The sequence below is a fragment of the Acipenser ruthenus genome, chromosome 35 (genome assembly GCF_902713425.1).
Source record: "Acipenser ruthenus chromosome 35, fAciRut3.2 maternal haplotype, whole genome shotgun sequence".
NCBI classification, from domain to species: Eukaryota; Metazoa; Chordata; class Actinopteri; order Acipenseriformes; family Acipenseridae; genus Acipenser; species Acipenser ruthenus.
Window position 1 is genome coordinate 1,519,194 of NC_081223.1, and position 16,485 is coordinate 1,535,678.

The 16,485-nt window shown below is 39.1% G+C and overlaps 2 non-coding genes and 1 gene segment (V, D, J or C); all 3 read right to left on the reverse strand.

The window, feature by feature from the left end:
- Nucleotides 1-7,344: 7,344 nt before the first annotated feature.
- Nucleotides 7,345-7,557, reverse strand: LOC117969608 (small nucleolar RNA U3). The gene has a single exon (XR_004662610.2). It is a non-coding gene; the product is annotated as a small nucleolar RNA U3 (small nucleolar RNA).
- A 2,056-nt stretch (nucleotides 7,558-9,613) lies between these two features.
- Nucleotides 9,614-9,686, reverse strand: trnaf-gaa (transfer RNA phenylalanine (anticodon GAA)). The gene has a single exon. It is a non-coding gene; the product is annotated as a tRNA-Phe (tRNA).
- Nucleotides 9,687-10,795: 1,109 nt separating this feature from the next.
- Nucleotides 10,796-14,649, reverse strand: LOC131705134 (Ig kappa chain V region K29-213-like). The segment is given in 3 exon segments: nucleotides 10,796-10,886; nucleotides 14,036-14,366; nucleotides 14,548-14,649. Coding segments are annotated over 3 exon segments (495 nt in total).
- Nucleotides 14,650-16,485: the final 1,836 nt, after the last annotated feature.

A 16,485-nucleotide genomic window follows, 5' to 3' on the forward strand; every position in this document is an offset into this window, starting at 1 on the left:
CCCCCGTTATCTGATACCTGATACCATGTATGACTATTCATGAGATACGCCTTTTTTTTTTTTTTTCGACTTGTCTCGGTTCCTGTCACTCCCACTCGGCAATTGAATGGTTTTCTCGGCTTTTTCCGGCGAAAAAACGACTAGACACCCGTTTATTGCGTTGCTATAATGATGTCGGACCTGTGAGGAATAATTGCAATGTCGGACCCAGTCCGACAATGGACCGCAAAGGGTTAATAGAGAAAAGTGTAAAGTATTGCATGCAGGCAATACAAATGTGCATTATAAATATCATATGGGAGATACTGAAACTGAAGCTGCACACACTGCCATCATTCACACTGACCACAAGAGGGAGCTAGAGCACCACTGCTGTCCATAATGTAATAACACAGTAATAAGACAATTGAAATAGGCAGCAGTTACCTCCCCAGTCAGCCCAGTTCTCCCATTGTTAACACAAGGCTCCTCACACCCAGTCATCTAAACACTACAGTGTGGTCAGTGTCTGTATATAGGAAATACTAAAATTGAAAAAGGAATCTATGAAAAAGACCTAGGAGTTTATGTTGACTCAGAAATGTCTTCATCTAGACAATGTGGGGAAGCTATAAAAAAGGCCAACCAAATGCTCAGATATATTGTGAGAAGTGTTGAATTTAAATCAAGGGAAGTAATGTTAAAACTTTACAATGCATTAGTAAGACCTCACCTAGGATATTGTGTTCAGTTCTGGTCACCTTGTTACAAAAAGGATATTGCTGCTCATGAAAGAGTGCAAAGAAGAGCAACCAGAATTATCCCGGGTTTAAAAGGCATGTCGTATGCAGACAGGCTAAAAGAATTGAATCTATTCAGTCTTGAACAAAGAAGACTACGTGGTGATCTAATTCAAACATTCAAAATCCTAAAAGGTATAGGCAATGTTGACCCAGGGGACATTTTTTTACATGAAAAAAGAAACAAGGACCAGGGGTCACAAATGGAGATTAGATAAAGGGGCATTCAGAACAGAAAATAGGAGGCACTTTTTTACACAGAGAATTGTGAGGGTCTGGAACCAGCTCCCCAGTAATGTTGTTGAAGCTGACACCCTGGGATCCTTCAAGGAGCTGCTTGATGAGATTCTGGGATCAATAAGCTACTAACAACCAAACGAGCAAGATGGGCTGAATGGCCTCCTCTCGTTTGTAAACTTTCTTATGTTCTTATGTTCTTATCATCAGCAGTCATGGTTAACAAGGCCAGCAGGGGGTGTTAAAGGCACAGTCTGCACAGCGTGGTACATTTCCTTTGTGTGTTATTCCTTTTATATATAGCATAATTGATTTTATTTTACTTTGTTTTTAAGTTCAGTGGTGCATTTTGTCTTGACCTGTGGAATAACAGCGGTGTATGTGGTATATTGAGATCTTAATATTGTATGGCTACTCCCTTTGTATTTAGGATATTCTACATCAAAATTAAAATAAATAAATGAACGAATAAATAAATGTCTGTGAATGTATTCATTTATGTTGCTATATATTCATTTAGGGGTCTATTCACACTGTAGTGATTAGATGACTGGGTGTGAGGAGCCTTGTGTTAACAATGGGAGAACTGGGCTGATAGGGGAGGTAACTGCTGCCTATTTCAATTGCCTTATTACTGTGTTCTTACATTATGGACAGCAGTGGTGCTCTGGCTCCCTCTTGTGGTCAGTGTGAATGATGGCAGTGTGTGCAGCTTGGCAGGGCACTGATGTCTGTTTCCAGGCTATACAAACACAGAGAGGGATTCAATCAAACACTAAGTTCACAGTTTAATAGAAGAGTGGATTAGTTCTATTTGTATGTGTGTTTTAAGAGCTGCACTTCTGTTTCAATAAGTGTCACAGACAGTTCTATGATATCTGATCTGTGAACACAGGTGGGACTTGATAGGGTTGGGTGACTCACAGTACAGTTAGATTATCATTCCTGTAGTTTTATGGTTAGCCTCTCAGTGCTTTCCTGCTCTCTAGGAGTGGCAGCATTAGAAATCTGCCTGTTCAGAATGAACTGGCCCATAAGTGTTGAGACATGTGTGCCAGGGAGCTGCTGCACACATAAGGAATGAAGGAGACCAGGTGGGTAACAAGGATGACACAGGAGGCAAGACAATGAAGAATAAACTGCCTTCAATAACGCTGATGTGCTGCTCCTTAACAAAAAAATAAGAATTCACTCAGAAATGTATGAATTCCTCATTTATTTATTTTTATTTCAATTTAGATACATTATTTTTTATTATAATAAGTTATAATCTGACGTATATCAATATAGTATTAACATTTATTTCAGTAATTAAGAATAAAGTGTAAAATTCTATTTCAAAAGAAGACATGGGAAGTTCATTGTAATTAACAGTAATTTGTGTCTTGATTTTCATCTTAACAATATGTTCAAGTTCAAAGTTATTCATTTATGTATTAATATTACTTTTCAAAATCCATTAAAACACATCAGATTGACACAATGAGAAATCTCCAGCTGGACTCCACAGAGTCAGACAGTGTAACTACACATCACTGCAATACTGGGCTTTGCTGTTTGCTGGACTTCTTTTTTAATATGTTGTCCAGTGGATCATAAATAAATCAATCTCAATATGCATACAGTTCAATTGTTTTAAAAAATAAACATCATTCTGTTTGTATATAGAATGTGTTGCTGATGAAGTGGAATCATTAAAAGAGTAAAATGAAAAAAATAAATAATACAATTTGAAGTTAACCCTTTGCGGTCCATTTATTAATCGCGCGTCAGGCACGCCAGGTCTAATTAATTTTCACACGCGCAGTTAATTTTATACGCGCTGTTTAAAAGTATTTTTTTCACAGTCAAACGGGTTTAAATGGCCCTGCATATCAACAAAGCACACACTAGGTATCTCCAGCCCCTCCCCAGCCTTTTGTTTGCTATAGCGTTCAGCTGTGTAAGAAATAAATAATAATAATAATAATAGTCGTACATACCGATCGATCATCTCCAGATCACTCGTTTTATCACCAAACTCCTCAATAATGCGATCCAAGTCATTATTTTATTACTATAACATCTGAAAAAAGTTCTGCAAATGTCCATGATAGTCTCAGTGCGCTGACGCACTTAGCCAGCTTGTTTATTATGGACGCCCATTATCTGATACCTGATACCATGTATGACTATTCATGAAATACGCCTTTTTTTTTTTTTTTTTTTCCGACTTGTCTCGGCTCCTGTCGCTACCACTCGGCAATTGAATGGTTTTCTCGGCTTTTTCCGGAGAAAAAACGACTAAACACCCGTTTATTGCGTTGCTATAATGATGTCGGACCCAGTCCAACAAAGGACCTGTGAGGAATAATTGCAATGTCGGACCCAGTCCGACAATGGACCGCAAAGGGTTAAATTTGCAATTTATTTATTTATATACATTTACTGAAAGAGAAGCAAAATGTTTGCTTTACTTTATTTTCATCTTGTATTTAAGTATCAGAAAATGAACAATGTTCACCTGCACTCCAGCTGAGGGAGGTTTTTGTACGGGTGTGTAGCACTGTGTGAACACAACACTACTGCTGGGGTAGTGTAAAATCTGACAGTAGTAATCTCCTGCATCTTCAGCCTGGACTCCACTGATGGTCAGAGTGAAGTCAGGCCCAGATCCACTGCCACTGAAACGAGTTGGGATCCCTGACTGAAGGGTACTTGCACCATAGATCAGGAGTTTGGGAGCTTCTCCAGGTTTCTGTTGGTACCAGGCTAGGTAGCTATTAGCAAGGACTGCGCTGCTGACTTTACAGCTCAGAGCGACTGTGTCTCCTGGGAGAACAGATTTCACTGCTGGAGTCTGAGTCACAGTATACTGTCCACTGGATTGTGAAAATAATAAAATAGAAAATTATAGTAAATGATTGAATTAAAAGATTAAATCACATTAACTGTCAAGCCTTTTTTTGAATTTGACTGTTTTACTTTCAATACTTATATATTAAGGAATTTCCCACAAATAGATTTTTTTTATTAAAAAAAACATGTTTTTCTAAATGATTCTTACCCTGAGTGCAGATGACAAGTGCCCAGATGAAGATGCTGATAAAAGTCATTGTTGTTGTGGATTCTGTTGCCATGAAGGGCAGCTCTCAATCATGAAGTGTTAAACTCACAGGGCTATAAACACTCCCAGAGCACTGAAGCATGTGCTGCCAATGCAAAGTGTCTTTTCTATGCAAATTGTCTTCCTTGGCACAGCAGCCACTTCTAGCCAAGCAGTGCTCTTAAGATTAAACTCATTTTCAGTTGATGCAGTTTCTTTGCCTTTCAGAAAAAAAACAAAAAATAAGTCTTCTCTGTCAAGCACAAAAAACAAATAGCTTATAGTTTTCTTTGTGTTGAGTTTGTACAAACACAGCTATTTCTCTCTCTTCTCCCTTCTCGCAAACAATTAATCTTAGCCACAGCTGTCATTATGTAGCTTTGTTACACAGTATAAATAATTATTAATTGTAAAATATTAAAATCAGAGCTGCAGGTTAACAGATCCATCATAAGCTTTGTGAAATCAAATCCATTCAAGAAGCAAACATTTTGATTTTGCACATTGCTAATGTTGAGTGAAAAGTTTCCAGTTTATTTTCCTGTGGACCCCCTGGACTGTCTCTGAGGACCCCAGGTTAAGAACCACTGCTCTGGATTAAAGAGCATCGTTTTATTACTCTCTCTCTCCCTCTTGTGGTCACTGAGTGTAGTGCAGTTTGTGTTGTTTGGTGTTTTCTCATTTTAAGGTTGTGGAGAGATATTCTCATGCCATAAGAGACAGGCTCGGCTGACTCAACTTACCGTGAATATTTTCAAAGAGCAAAGATCTGAAAAATTCCCCTAAAAGATGTATTGCCATCTTCATGAATTCAGCGTTTTAATTGGCTGGGAGACTCTAATTGATTTATATTGTCCTTTGAGCCACTTTGTGTGATTCAATGACCTAATACAAGTTTAGTCACCCCAGCAAGTTAAAGCAGTTGCTTCCAGATTGTTTTATTACATGCACTCCTTTTCCAGTCGGCTCCATAGCGTGGAACACTCCCTGTTTTTCACAGAACAGGACAGGTATAGAAGCCTCTAACCTGTTGTTAAGAGTGTCATTATGCACATTTGCTTGCAGTTTAAACAATGGCTCCCAGGAAACCTGTCCCTGGAAGATGAACGGATGTGGTTTCAGCACCTGTTACATAGGATAGCTCCAGCCATAATACATTGAAACCGCACACCAGCGACCCCTGTGGTCTGGCCGGACGCCTGCTAATAAGCTCATTTGTAAAAGTTAGCAAAGAATTGTACTGATATAAAAAAGCTAAATTTGAACTCCTAGCTGGAGCAATGAGAGAGGGCGAGAGGGCGGTGCAGAGAAGGAGGGGGAGACGCTGCTAGGCAACCGGCTCGTGAACATTCCACTCAGCTGAGCAGAGACCGTTAGGATTTAAAAATGCGAACGTTCCGAGCGGCGTTAGGCGCTTCGTTAAATTAGCACACCGTTGCTGGCATTTATTATTATTATTTATTTCTTAGAATTGTTACAAGATATCACATTATACAGATATCACATTATTTTTACATACAATTACCCATTTATACAGTTGGGTTTTTACTAGAGCAATCTAGGTAAAGTATCTTGCTCAAGGGTACAACAGCAGTATCCCCCACTGGGGATTGAACCCACAACCCTCTGGTCAAGAGTCCAGAGCCCTAACCACTACTCCACACTGCTGCCCCGAATGCCATTTGAATATAACTATATTTTAAATACTCAAATAGGACTGTATTAAAAAAAAACTGTTTTTCAAAGTATACGTTATGTGGAATATTAAAATGTACTTGGCTTGATTCATGCCAAAGCTGCCCGATTCCAGCCTTGCTGAAGCTCCCCCAGATCATCACCGGTCCTCCACCACATTTCACAGCGGGTGCGAGACACTGGCTTGTAGGCCTCTCCAGGTCTCCGTCTAACCATTAGACAACCAGGTGTTGGGAAAAACTGAAAATTGGACTAATCTGGGGTGCTTCAGCAAGGCTGGAATCGGGCAGATTTGTCTTTGTGAAGGACGCATGAATCAAGCCAAGTACAAGGTTGTCCTGGAAGAAAACTTGCTTCCTTCTGCTCTGACAATATCAATGTGAAAGACTGGTGGAGAGCATGCCAAGACACATGAAAGCTGTGCTTGAAAATCAGGGTTATTCCACCAAATATTGATTTCTGAACTCTTCCTAAGTTTAAACATTAGTATTGTGTTGTTTAAAAATGAATACAAACTTATTTTCTTTGCATTATTTGGGGTCTGACAACACTGCATCTTTTTTGTTATTTTGACCAGTTGTCATTTTCTGCAAATAAATGCTCTAAATGACAATATTTTTATTTGAAATTTAGGAGAAATGTTGTCAGTAGTTTATAGAATAAAACAAAAATGTTCAATTTACCCTAACACGTACCTATAAATAGTAAAACCAGAGAAACTGATAATTTTGCAGTGGTCTCTTAATTTTTTCCAGACCTGTATATATATATATAATGTAATCCACGGGATTTCCACAACGCGATGGTTTATCATATTTTGCCAAGGATAATATTAAATATAATATTTTTAATAATATCATAAAGATAAAGTAGTATACAGTTTGAACACATTAGAAGCTGTTCAAGGACGCACATTTTAATGACTAGTCTATTTGAAAACATTCTTGTGAAAAAAAAACAGCTAAAAACCATTATTTGATTTTCCTGTCTTTATTTTTAACAAAGACAATGACGTTTGCAGAAAGCGTTAGTGTTCTGGTCAGCGAGAAGTACTGAATAACTGTTTGCACTGTTCCGTGTTTGTTTTCAGCTCATTGAAAGATGACATTCTACAATGACATTTATCCACTTTACCCTCAACAAAAGACACCCTTCATCTTCAACTTCAGCCAGCTCATACTCATTCTGGTGTTTTTAGTCCTTGCTTGCAGTTTCCTTGTTATACTAACAGTCATTTCTAATGAGAAAATACTGTTTCCAGCTAAACCGACACATGCACCAAAATGTGTGTGTAACATAGATTATTCTGCTCCAGTTTCGGACGGCAAATGCATGTAATGAACTTCTCTTCCACTAGGCGATGCTTAAAACACAAGAATCCACTGTTATTTAATATTAATAACCCGCTTTCCAAACACTCCACACTTAAACTAGATAATATATCCTATCTTAAAGAAACTTTCTTTTGTAATACATATCATATACCACGATGCTAACAAATTTAAAACTCCTTTTTATTTTTTATTTACCATTTATAAAATGTCACAAACCACTCAGACTGTGTTTTCTTCCTCCACCCTCAAAAGAGGGCAGAACGGTCATCAATGATCAAGAACAGCTACAGTGAAGCAGCACTCAAGACCTGCTTCCCGCTCAGAAGAAAACACTATAACTCCTCATCATGGTTAGCGAGACAAGACACTTTAGCAACACATTTCACTAGAAACAAACTATAGAAATGATCCCTGAAAGAATCATCTTAACAAATACAGGGGAAAACAACTTCCCTACTCCCGGCATATATCACTGCAGTGATGGTGTCTGATTCAGGGTCCTTTCTAGTATAACACTTGTTCATAGTAATGTTAATAATTGCCAATGTGTTTCAAACACAAAATTCACATAATGAAATAACCACTCATAAGTATAATGTAAAAAAGAGAAGATAAGTAATACCCAGGGTGCACCTCTCTATGAATAATTTAAAGAAACAACCAATCACCAATCTCTCTAGGCGGGGGAGGTTTCAGTCCCCGTCCACCTGCATAGTATTCAGGAGGAGGAAGGCTCTGGTCATTTCAAGGGTTTTGCTGCAAATGTGTTTCTTACCCTTTAAGTGCCGTTGTCCTAATCTGAGGCTACTTTGTCATTTTTGGCGCATTTTTAACTGTCATCTTATTTGAATGTTCTTTTAACTCTATTGTTATGATATCTTACTCTAATTGTGTTAACCGTAACAGTTAAGTCTAGATGTAACGTATCAGATTACATAAACACACCTTGTGTTCAGATTTTTTTTTTTTTAAATGTATGCGTCCTCTATGGGTAGAGGCAGATAAGCTGCGTACCTGCTGTTTCTACACATTAACATTTACGAAATACACACACTAAATTGAAATGTAAAATTTTAGAAAATCTACTTTGCCAACAGAAGAAAAACAAGCTAGCAGAGAATGGTTTCAATCCATCGACCTCTGGGTTATGGGTCCAGCACGCTTCCGCTGCGCCACTCTGCTATGCCACTCTGCTACAGCTGCTGCAGTTCAGATGATCCGTTTTCTCCCAAATACGGTATACAAAGTATGCAACCTGCCCACTGATCACAAGCAGTTTTATCTCCCAGTTTCGGCTGCCAATTCCAATATTCAGTTTGTAAAGCATCTTAAATCGTGGAAAGCGCTCTTTGTTTAAAATTACACTGAAGACTTATTTTGTTCGACCAGGCTAATAATTGCAACACCAACGTCTGCTGTTCAACTAAACACAACACTCTCCAGTCTTCTGCAATCTGCTCATCACTACATGGCCACACCCTTAGCCCCAGCGATCAAATCTTCATTTACCACTGGATGGAAAACATTTACAACTTTCTGCACTCAAATCAAAATACATCCCATTCCAATTTAATGAACAGCGGATTGTAGCCTCCATCACCCATGCAAGGGATTCTCTTCTCTTAGCCCCCACTACCATTAAAGCCTACATCTCTGGAATTCAGTATTTCTGCCGCCTCATCTCCGTCCCTTCTCCAACACTCCTATCCATCCCATCAGTTTGCTGACACTCAGAGAGATCCTCAAGTGATTGAATTTGCAAATGGCAGACTACATTGCCGAGACAATCTGAATTGCTCATATCAAGCTGCGATGTAGCCTATGAGAATCACGAGCATGATTCAAGGGGAATTAGCTCAAATGGTAGAGCGCTCGCTTCGCATGCGAGAAGTAGCGGGATCGATGCCCGCATTCTCCAAATAGTTTTAATATATCTGCGTATTTAGTCCCAACGCATTATGGAGATAATTACAAAGTGTGACAATTCTTTTTAACAGAGTTGCCTGCCCTACATGTGTATTTTAAAGCAAAGTCTCCTAATTTGTAATATTCCCCAGGCTGACAAACTGCAGTGCGCCCTCCATCGTATGCCTTCCGAGACGCAGAGATTTTTTTATATTTTTTGTAGCAATGAAAGAATTTGTCTTATTTGGGAATAAATATAAATGGCTTGGTTTGCTTGCATTGGTTTGAATACATGTAATTGTGATTATAGACTTTTCTGCCCAGTGTTGCTTTCTTCTTAGATGTGGTCTGTGTCTGCTGAGCAGGATGGTCTCTGTGGCGCAATCGGTTAGCGCGTTCAGCTGTTATCCGAAAGGTTGGTGGTTCAAGCTCACCCACGGACGGTGCTTTATGCATTTCTTAATCACATTAGAAAATGGCACTTTGCTATGTTATTATTTCCTCCAATTACACTGAAGAAGAAAATGTGTTCTGTTTTTTAGTTAAAAATAATATAAAACAAAAAAATTCTTGCTGTTTGCCGAAACCCGGGATCGAACCAGGGACCTTTAGATCTTCAGTCTAACGCTCTCCCAGCTGAGCTATTTCGGCTTGACAAGCCTCCTTTCTCGAGATAACATTCTTTTTTAGAAAAGTTGTAATATAATTAAGTACATTTCTAAACAATCCGATAGTAACATATATAATCTCAAAGCGCTATAATTTATTTCAACTCTTATGAAAGACAAGTATCCTTGCGCATTACATCATCCCTTGGTTGCGAAATGTAATATTAATTAATTGTGTATTTGTAATTAAGAAATGCAGCTACCTTATAATTATTTATGAAAGATTATAAAAATCAAACACTGCTACCAACTCCTGTGTGGAATTTCAGAGAAAATTGTGATAATAATTTAGAAGCTTTATTCCTACATTTGTAATGGTAATACTGACAATCCTTTATCAAGTTCACTGTACCTGTGTATTTGCATGGTCCAGTGTAAGAAGGTATGATTTTTCTGGAGTTCTTGGTTGCTCAGTTCAGCACCAGTCATCAGAGCTGAAAAACAACAGCAATAGGTACCTGGTATGGTAACTGGACCACATATCATTTATATCAACTGACTGTTTTCCTCCAAATGTGTCAGTATTTGATATGTTATGATAGTTACAATGAAAGGGACTAACCCCCCTTGGGAATCAACCCACAACCCTCCGGTCAGGAGTCCAGAGCCCTAACCACTACTCCACACTGCTGCCACACTATTAGAGTCAGTGTTTCCTAGCATGCATCACAGTGAGCAGCTCCTTCCTCCAGACAGACCACACTAGTGTTTAGGTGACTGTGTGTGAGGAGCCTTGTGTTAACAATGGGAGAACTGGGGAGGTAACTGCTGCCTATTTCAATTGTCGTATTACTGTGTTATTACATTATGGAGAGCAGTGGTGCTCTGGCTCCCTCTTGTGGTCAGTATTAATACCTGCAGTGTGTCTCTTGCAGATCAAATGAATGGAAGCTATAGTGCTGCTGACAGTAGTAATCTCCTGCATCTTCAGCCTGGACTCCACTGATGGTCAGCATGAAGTTTGTTCTTGACCTGCTGTCAGTGAATGGAGCTGGAGCTCCAGAGACTCGACTATACAGTAAAGAGAAGAGGAGTTTAGGAGCTCCTCCAGGTTTCTGCAGATACCAGGCTAGACTGCTGGTAAAACCAGAGCTACTGGATCTGCAGTTCAGAGTGACACTCCCTCTTATAGAGACAGACTCCACTGTGGGACTCTGAGTCAGGACAATCTGACCGCTGGATTCTGAAAATAAAAACACAGAACATCAACCCACCGAGTCAACAGCCTCGTCCATTAACTGCATTCCACTGTGTGCTGAGGAAGCGCTGATATAAATAATAATTAATAATAATGAGGATTTCTTACCATGAGCAAAGAGTGCCAGTGTGCAGAGGAGGAGCCCCAGTGAAGCCATGTTCTCTGTGTGTCTCAGTGACTGTGAAAGGGCTGAACTGTCAGCTTTAAAAACCCTGAGCAATGGAGCAGTGCAGTTATTCTAGCTGTTGTGTAGAGCAGTGAGGCAGGCACAGGTATGCAAAGCACCTTCCTTTATACAAATCCTGTCCCAGGCAGTTAGATGAGATCTGAGCCGTGAGCACCAGTGGGGCTTCATAGGGTTGGGACACTTTTACTGTTTTCTACTATTTTTACCCCAGTCAAAGCTCTCAGTATATCACTGCTGTCTAATCTGTGTGTCTGTCTAAACTGACAATAATGTTTGTGTTTGTGTCATTATTTCAATCCTATTGAGAATTAAAGGGTATGTAGTGCCCTACCCCTAACCCTAGTGTTATACCTTCCCATGTGTTGCTGCTGCTGTACAAGCAATGGACCTGTCATTTTTCTTTTCATTGTTCTCATTTTGACAGCTTCTTACTCTTCTAAATGGAACATCTACTTCACTGTCTTTCACAGGCCTTTCCAAGATGTACCTTGAACTGCTACGAGTGTGTTTTCATGATTTCAATCATGCTCATATTTAACAAGCCAGGGGAAAAGGTAGAAAACTCATGTATTGTTTCTTTATTGATTGATTGATTGATTGAAGTGTGTGAAAGGGCGCACACATTGACTGATCACACTCCATTGCCATGGCAATTCCAGCTCACTGAGAAACACATGGCTCTTGTATTGACATGTTGTTTTGAGAAAGATTGGAACAAACCAGCTTTCTTTCTTTTGGAATGAGACTGAATTAGTGGGGAGTCTGTGATGTAGGGAATTCAAGTGAATATTATGAATGTGTTCAAAATATACATGACATGTGACAGTGATATGAATGAAGAATTGTACATTTCAGTAAATCCATTTTTATTTGTATTCACATTTCACCTATTATATACACACACATAATCAGTGATCAGAATATTCTCTCGTCTAAAACGGCATCAATGTCAATATCTTAACTGTCAAGAGGATGTATGCGGCCTCACAAGATATGCTGACGCCGAAAAACTCTGTTAAAATCAGCATGAAAGAGAAGCAGCAACAGCTGCCGAGCCGTCTGGAAATGTGATTCTACGAATAGATTACACCCACTCAAAGGTATGGAGACATTTTAAACAACAACTAAGCCTTGTGTTAGAACTATCTTACCTGGTGCAACTAGTGTCAATGTAGTCATGTGTCAAATTAAAGTTAGTAAGATTTACGCTATAACTAAGCTGAGTAAGAACTTACACAAAGCTGGTGCAACCAAGCCCAGGATTCATGGACATCTTCATATGAGAATCAGATATGAAAAACATGAGTTACATCATTTTCTGCTGCAGATCAATCTGTAACCCCATTCAACATCATCTCCTGCTTTACCAGACAAGGAGCAGACAAAAGCCTCACAAGACTTGACTCGCTCCTTGCTTACAGTATATCACTCTGTTACCCCAGTCTGCTCGTTGACTGACAATGTCCTCTATGGTTGATAATGAAGTCAGAATGGTTTCTTCCTCTTTCAATGCGATGCATTGGTTGTATCAGCCTGTGAAAGCATGCATTCCACACAGAGCTTCACACTGATAGTGTCAAGTCCTTGCACATACAGCAGCTTCCACAGCTAAACATCTGGCTGTGTTCCTGTCAATGCTACACTTTATAGCAGGAAAACAAAATGGGTTAATTCACCTTTGTGATATTTCAAACATTCTACATTTATTTAAAAACAGAGACCAAAACTTCAAACAACAGATGTGTTTCGACTCAAAAGAGCCGTCCTCAGTGTTTAAAAGAAACAAAGCAAACCCAGCCCTTAATATCGTTATTACCAATTAGTGAACATGATTAAACACAGGTTTGTTAAGCAGACAATTCATTATCACAGACATACACTTCATCAAGTAAAGTTTTCAATCAGATATCCCAACATCAATGATTGGCAAATAAGTTACAATTTGTAAACCAAACAAACCTTAATAGTTATTAATCAATTGATGAAGATGATTAGATACAGGTATTGTTAAACAGCCAGCTCATTACCACAAACATACACTTAATGAAGTGAAATTTACAATGAATGATCTAACCATCAACGATCTGCAAATTGAAACAAGAAACAAACCCCACCCTTAATATAGTTCTTTAAATTGCACAATGGTGAATTAACAATGTGTTTGTGTGTGTACTCCATGTTTTCACACTATCAACACTTTTCTGAGCATCAACGCACCAAATACAAATGAATGAAATGATTGAACTTTCAGCGTGAGGTTTAAATTTTGTAGCATTACTGATACACTTTATAGAAATAGATTTTTATTCATATTTATTTCACTATATTTATTTATTTTATAGTTTCAATTAGAAATATATTAAATTGCTATGAAGATATTTAAAGCAATAAAAATATATATATATTGTATATTAATATTGAAATATGTTAATATGTGTTTTAAATCATAGATTGCTTTAAAACTTGTAACAGAATAGAAATATGTTGGATTGTAATATGCTATGCATGTATGTATGTATGCATGTATATATTTATTTATTTCCTTTAAGAGGAGTAAAGTGTCTGATTTAGTTTATTTTCAGTTTGTATTTAAGTATCAGAAAATTAACAATGTTCACCTTGATCTTTTCCTTACTAGATATAAATCAATAATTGTATTTTCATTTTTATTTGAAATTAAATTAGTAAATATAAATCCAATGACAGCCCTTCAGCCTCTGCAATGTATTAGAATACATGAATAATCAAGATATTTACCAGATTGATCTTGTCTTTTATTTTGAGCCCTTGTTATTGAGCTCAGTGTGTTTGTGTGCAGTTGAGCTCCTCCACAGGCCGTGTCCCGTTTCATTGCCTTCACCCTCAGCACCTGCAGTAGTTCCCAGCTGCAGCAGTGCAGTCGCTGTGTAGTCCTGCTGAGGGAGGTTTTTGCACGGGTGTGTAGCACTGTGTGAACACATCTTTACTGTTGAGGTAGTGGTAACTCTGACAGTAGTAATCTCCTTCATCTTCAGCCTGGACCCCACTGATGGTCAGAGTGAAGTCAGTCCCAGATCCACTGCCACTGAAACGAGTTGGGATCCCAGACTGAAGTTTACTTGCCAAATAGATCAGGAGTTTGGGAGCTTCTCCAGTTTTCTGTTGGTACCAGGCTAGGAAGTTGCCATCGCTATTGCTGTACACTGCGCTGCTGACTTTACAGCTCAGAGTGACTGTGTCTCCTGGGAGAACAGATTTCACTGCTGGAGTCTGAGTCACAGTAACTTGTCCACTGGATTCTGAAAATAATAAATAATAATATAGAAAATTATAATAAACAAGTCAATTGAATTATGAAAACACATATTAAATGTCAAGCCTTTTTCAGTTTTTCCTGTTTAATTTCAACACTTATACTGTATATTAAGAAATGTCCCACAAATAGATTTTAAAAAAAGTGTTTTTATAAATGATTCTTACCCTGAGTGCAGATGACAAGTGCCCAGATGAAGATGCTGATAAAAGTCATTGTTGTTGTGGATTCTGTTGCCATGAAGGGCAGCTCTCAATCATGAAGTGTTAAACTCACAGGGCTATAAACACTCCCAGAGCACTGAAGCATGTGCTGCCAATGCAAAGTGACTTTTCTATGCAAATTGTCTTCCTTGGCACAGCAGCCACTTGTAGCCAAGCAGTGCTCTTAAGTTTAAACTCATTTTCAGCTGATGCAGTTTCTTTGCCACTCAGGGAAAAAAAAATAGCTTGTAGTTTTGTTTGTGTTGAGTTTGTACAAACACAGCTATTTCTCTCTGTTCTCCCTTCTCTCAAACAATTCATCTTAGCCACAGCTGTGATTATGTAGCTTTGTTACACAGTATAAATAATTATTAATTGTCAAATATTAAAATCAGAGCTGCAGGTTAACAGATCCATTATAAATTTTGTGAAATCAAATCCATTCAAGAAGTAAACATTTTGATTTTGCACATTGCTAATGTTGTGTGAAAAGTTTCCAGTTTTTTCCTGTGGACCCCCTGGACTGTCTCTGAGGAACCCAGGTTAAGAACCACTGCTCTGGATTAAAGAGCATCATTTTATTACTCTCTCTCCCTCTTGTGGTCACAGAGTGTAGTGCAGTTTGTGCTGTTCGGTGTTTTGTCATTTTAAGGTTGTGGAGAGATCTTCTCATGCCATAAGAGACAGGCTCGGCTGACTCAACTTACCGTGAATATTTTCAAAGAGTAAAGATCTGGAAAATTCCCCTAAAAGATGTATTGGCATCTTCATGAATTCATTGTTTTAATTGATTGAGAGACTCTAATTGATTTATATTGTCCTTTGAGCCACTTTGTGTGACTCAATGACCTAATAAAAGTTTAGTCACCCCAGCAAGTTAAACCAGTTGCTTCCAGATTGTTTTAATACATGCACTCCTTTTCCAGTCGGCTCCATAGCGTGGAACACTCCCTGTTTTTCACAGAACAGGACAGGTATAGAAGCCTCTAACCTGTTCTTAAGAGCGTGATCATGCACATTTGCTTGCAGTTTAAACAATGGCTCATGGAAACCTGTCCCTGGAAGATGAACAGATGTGGTTTCAGCACCTGTTACATAGGATAGCTCCAGCCCTAATACATTGAAACCGCACACCAGCGACCCCTGTGGTCTGGCCGGATGCCTGTGGGCTTCATGTGAGCTGCTTGAGAGCTGCGTTGTCCTCCGACGCTGTAGCTCTTGAGTGGCTGCATGGTGGGGCTGCAGTGTTAAAGGAAGTGGGAGTCAAACCACAGTGTCAGCCACAGCTCTTACATCATAGCGCCTCTTTACCTGGTCAGCGGACAATTTGAAGTTCTCCCTGACAAATTGGTGTACCCACTCAAGAGACTGCTGCAGGCTGTCAGCGTAGTCCAGAGGATCCTCAAAGATAAGGATGTATCAGGGGTTCCATAAAGCAGCCTCAGTGTTGAATGGAGCTCCTCTCCAAACATCAGGAGTGCAGGTGTACTCTGGGTTATTTCATGTTTAGCTGTTCAACATGCAAACAGCAGAAAAGGGAGGTGAGTATCCCAATCCCGCTGGTTCTGCTCTACAAACAGGGTAACTGGTTTTTGAGAGTGCGTATGTACCTCTCCACCATACCATCAGACTGAGGTCTCAATGGCGTGGTGTGTGTCTTCCACACACCCAGAAGTTGACACATTCTGGAGAAAATCTCTGATTCGAAATTACAGACCTAGTACTGTGAGCCATGGTTAGCACTTCCTTTCTCAGGGACCCTGGAACCAACAGCTGATACATGCAGCATCCCCCCGATGGAGCCTCCCACTTACAACAGAGTAAACCATCTTTTAACTCTATACTGTCCCAAATAGCCCAGTATGCTGTGACGTCTGAGCTGAGGTGTGACACATTTTCCCT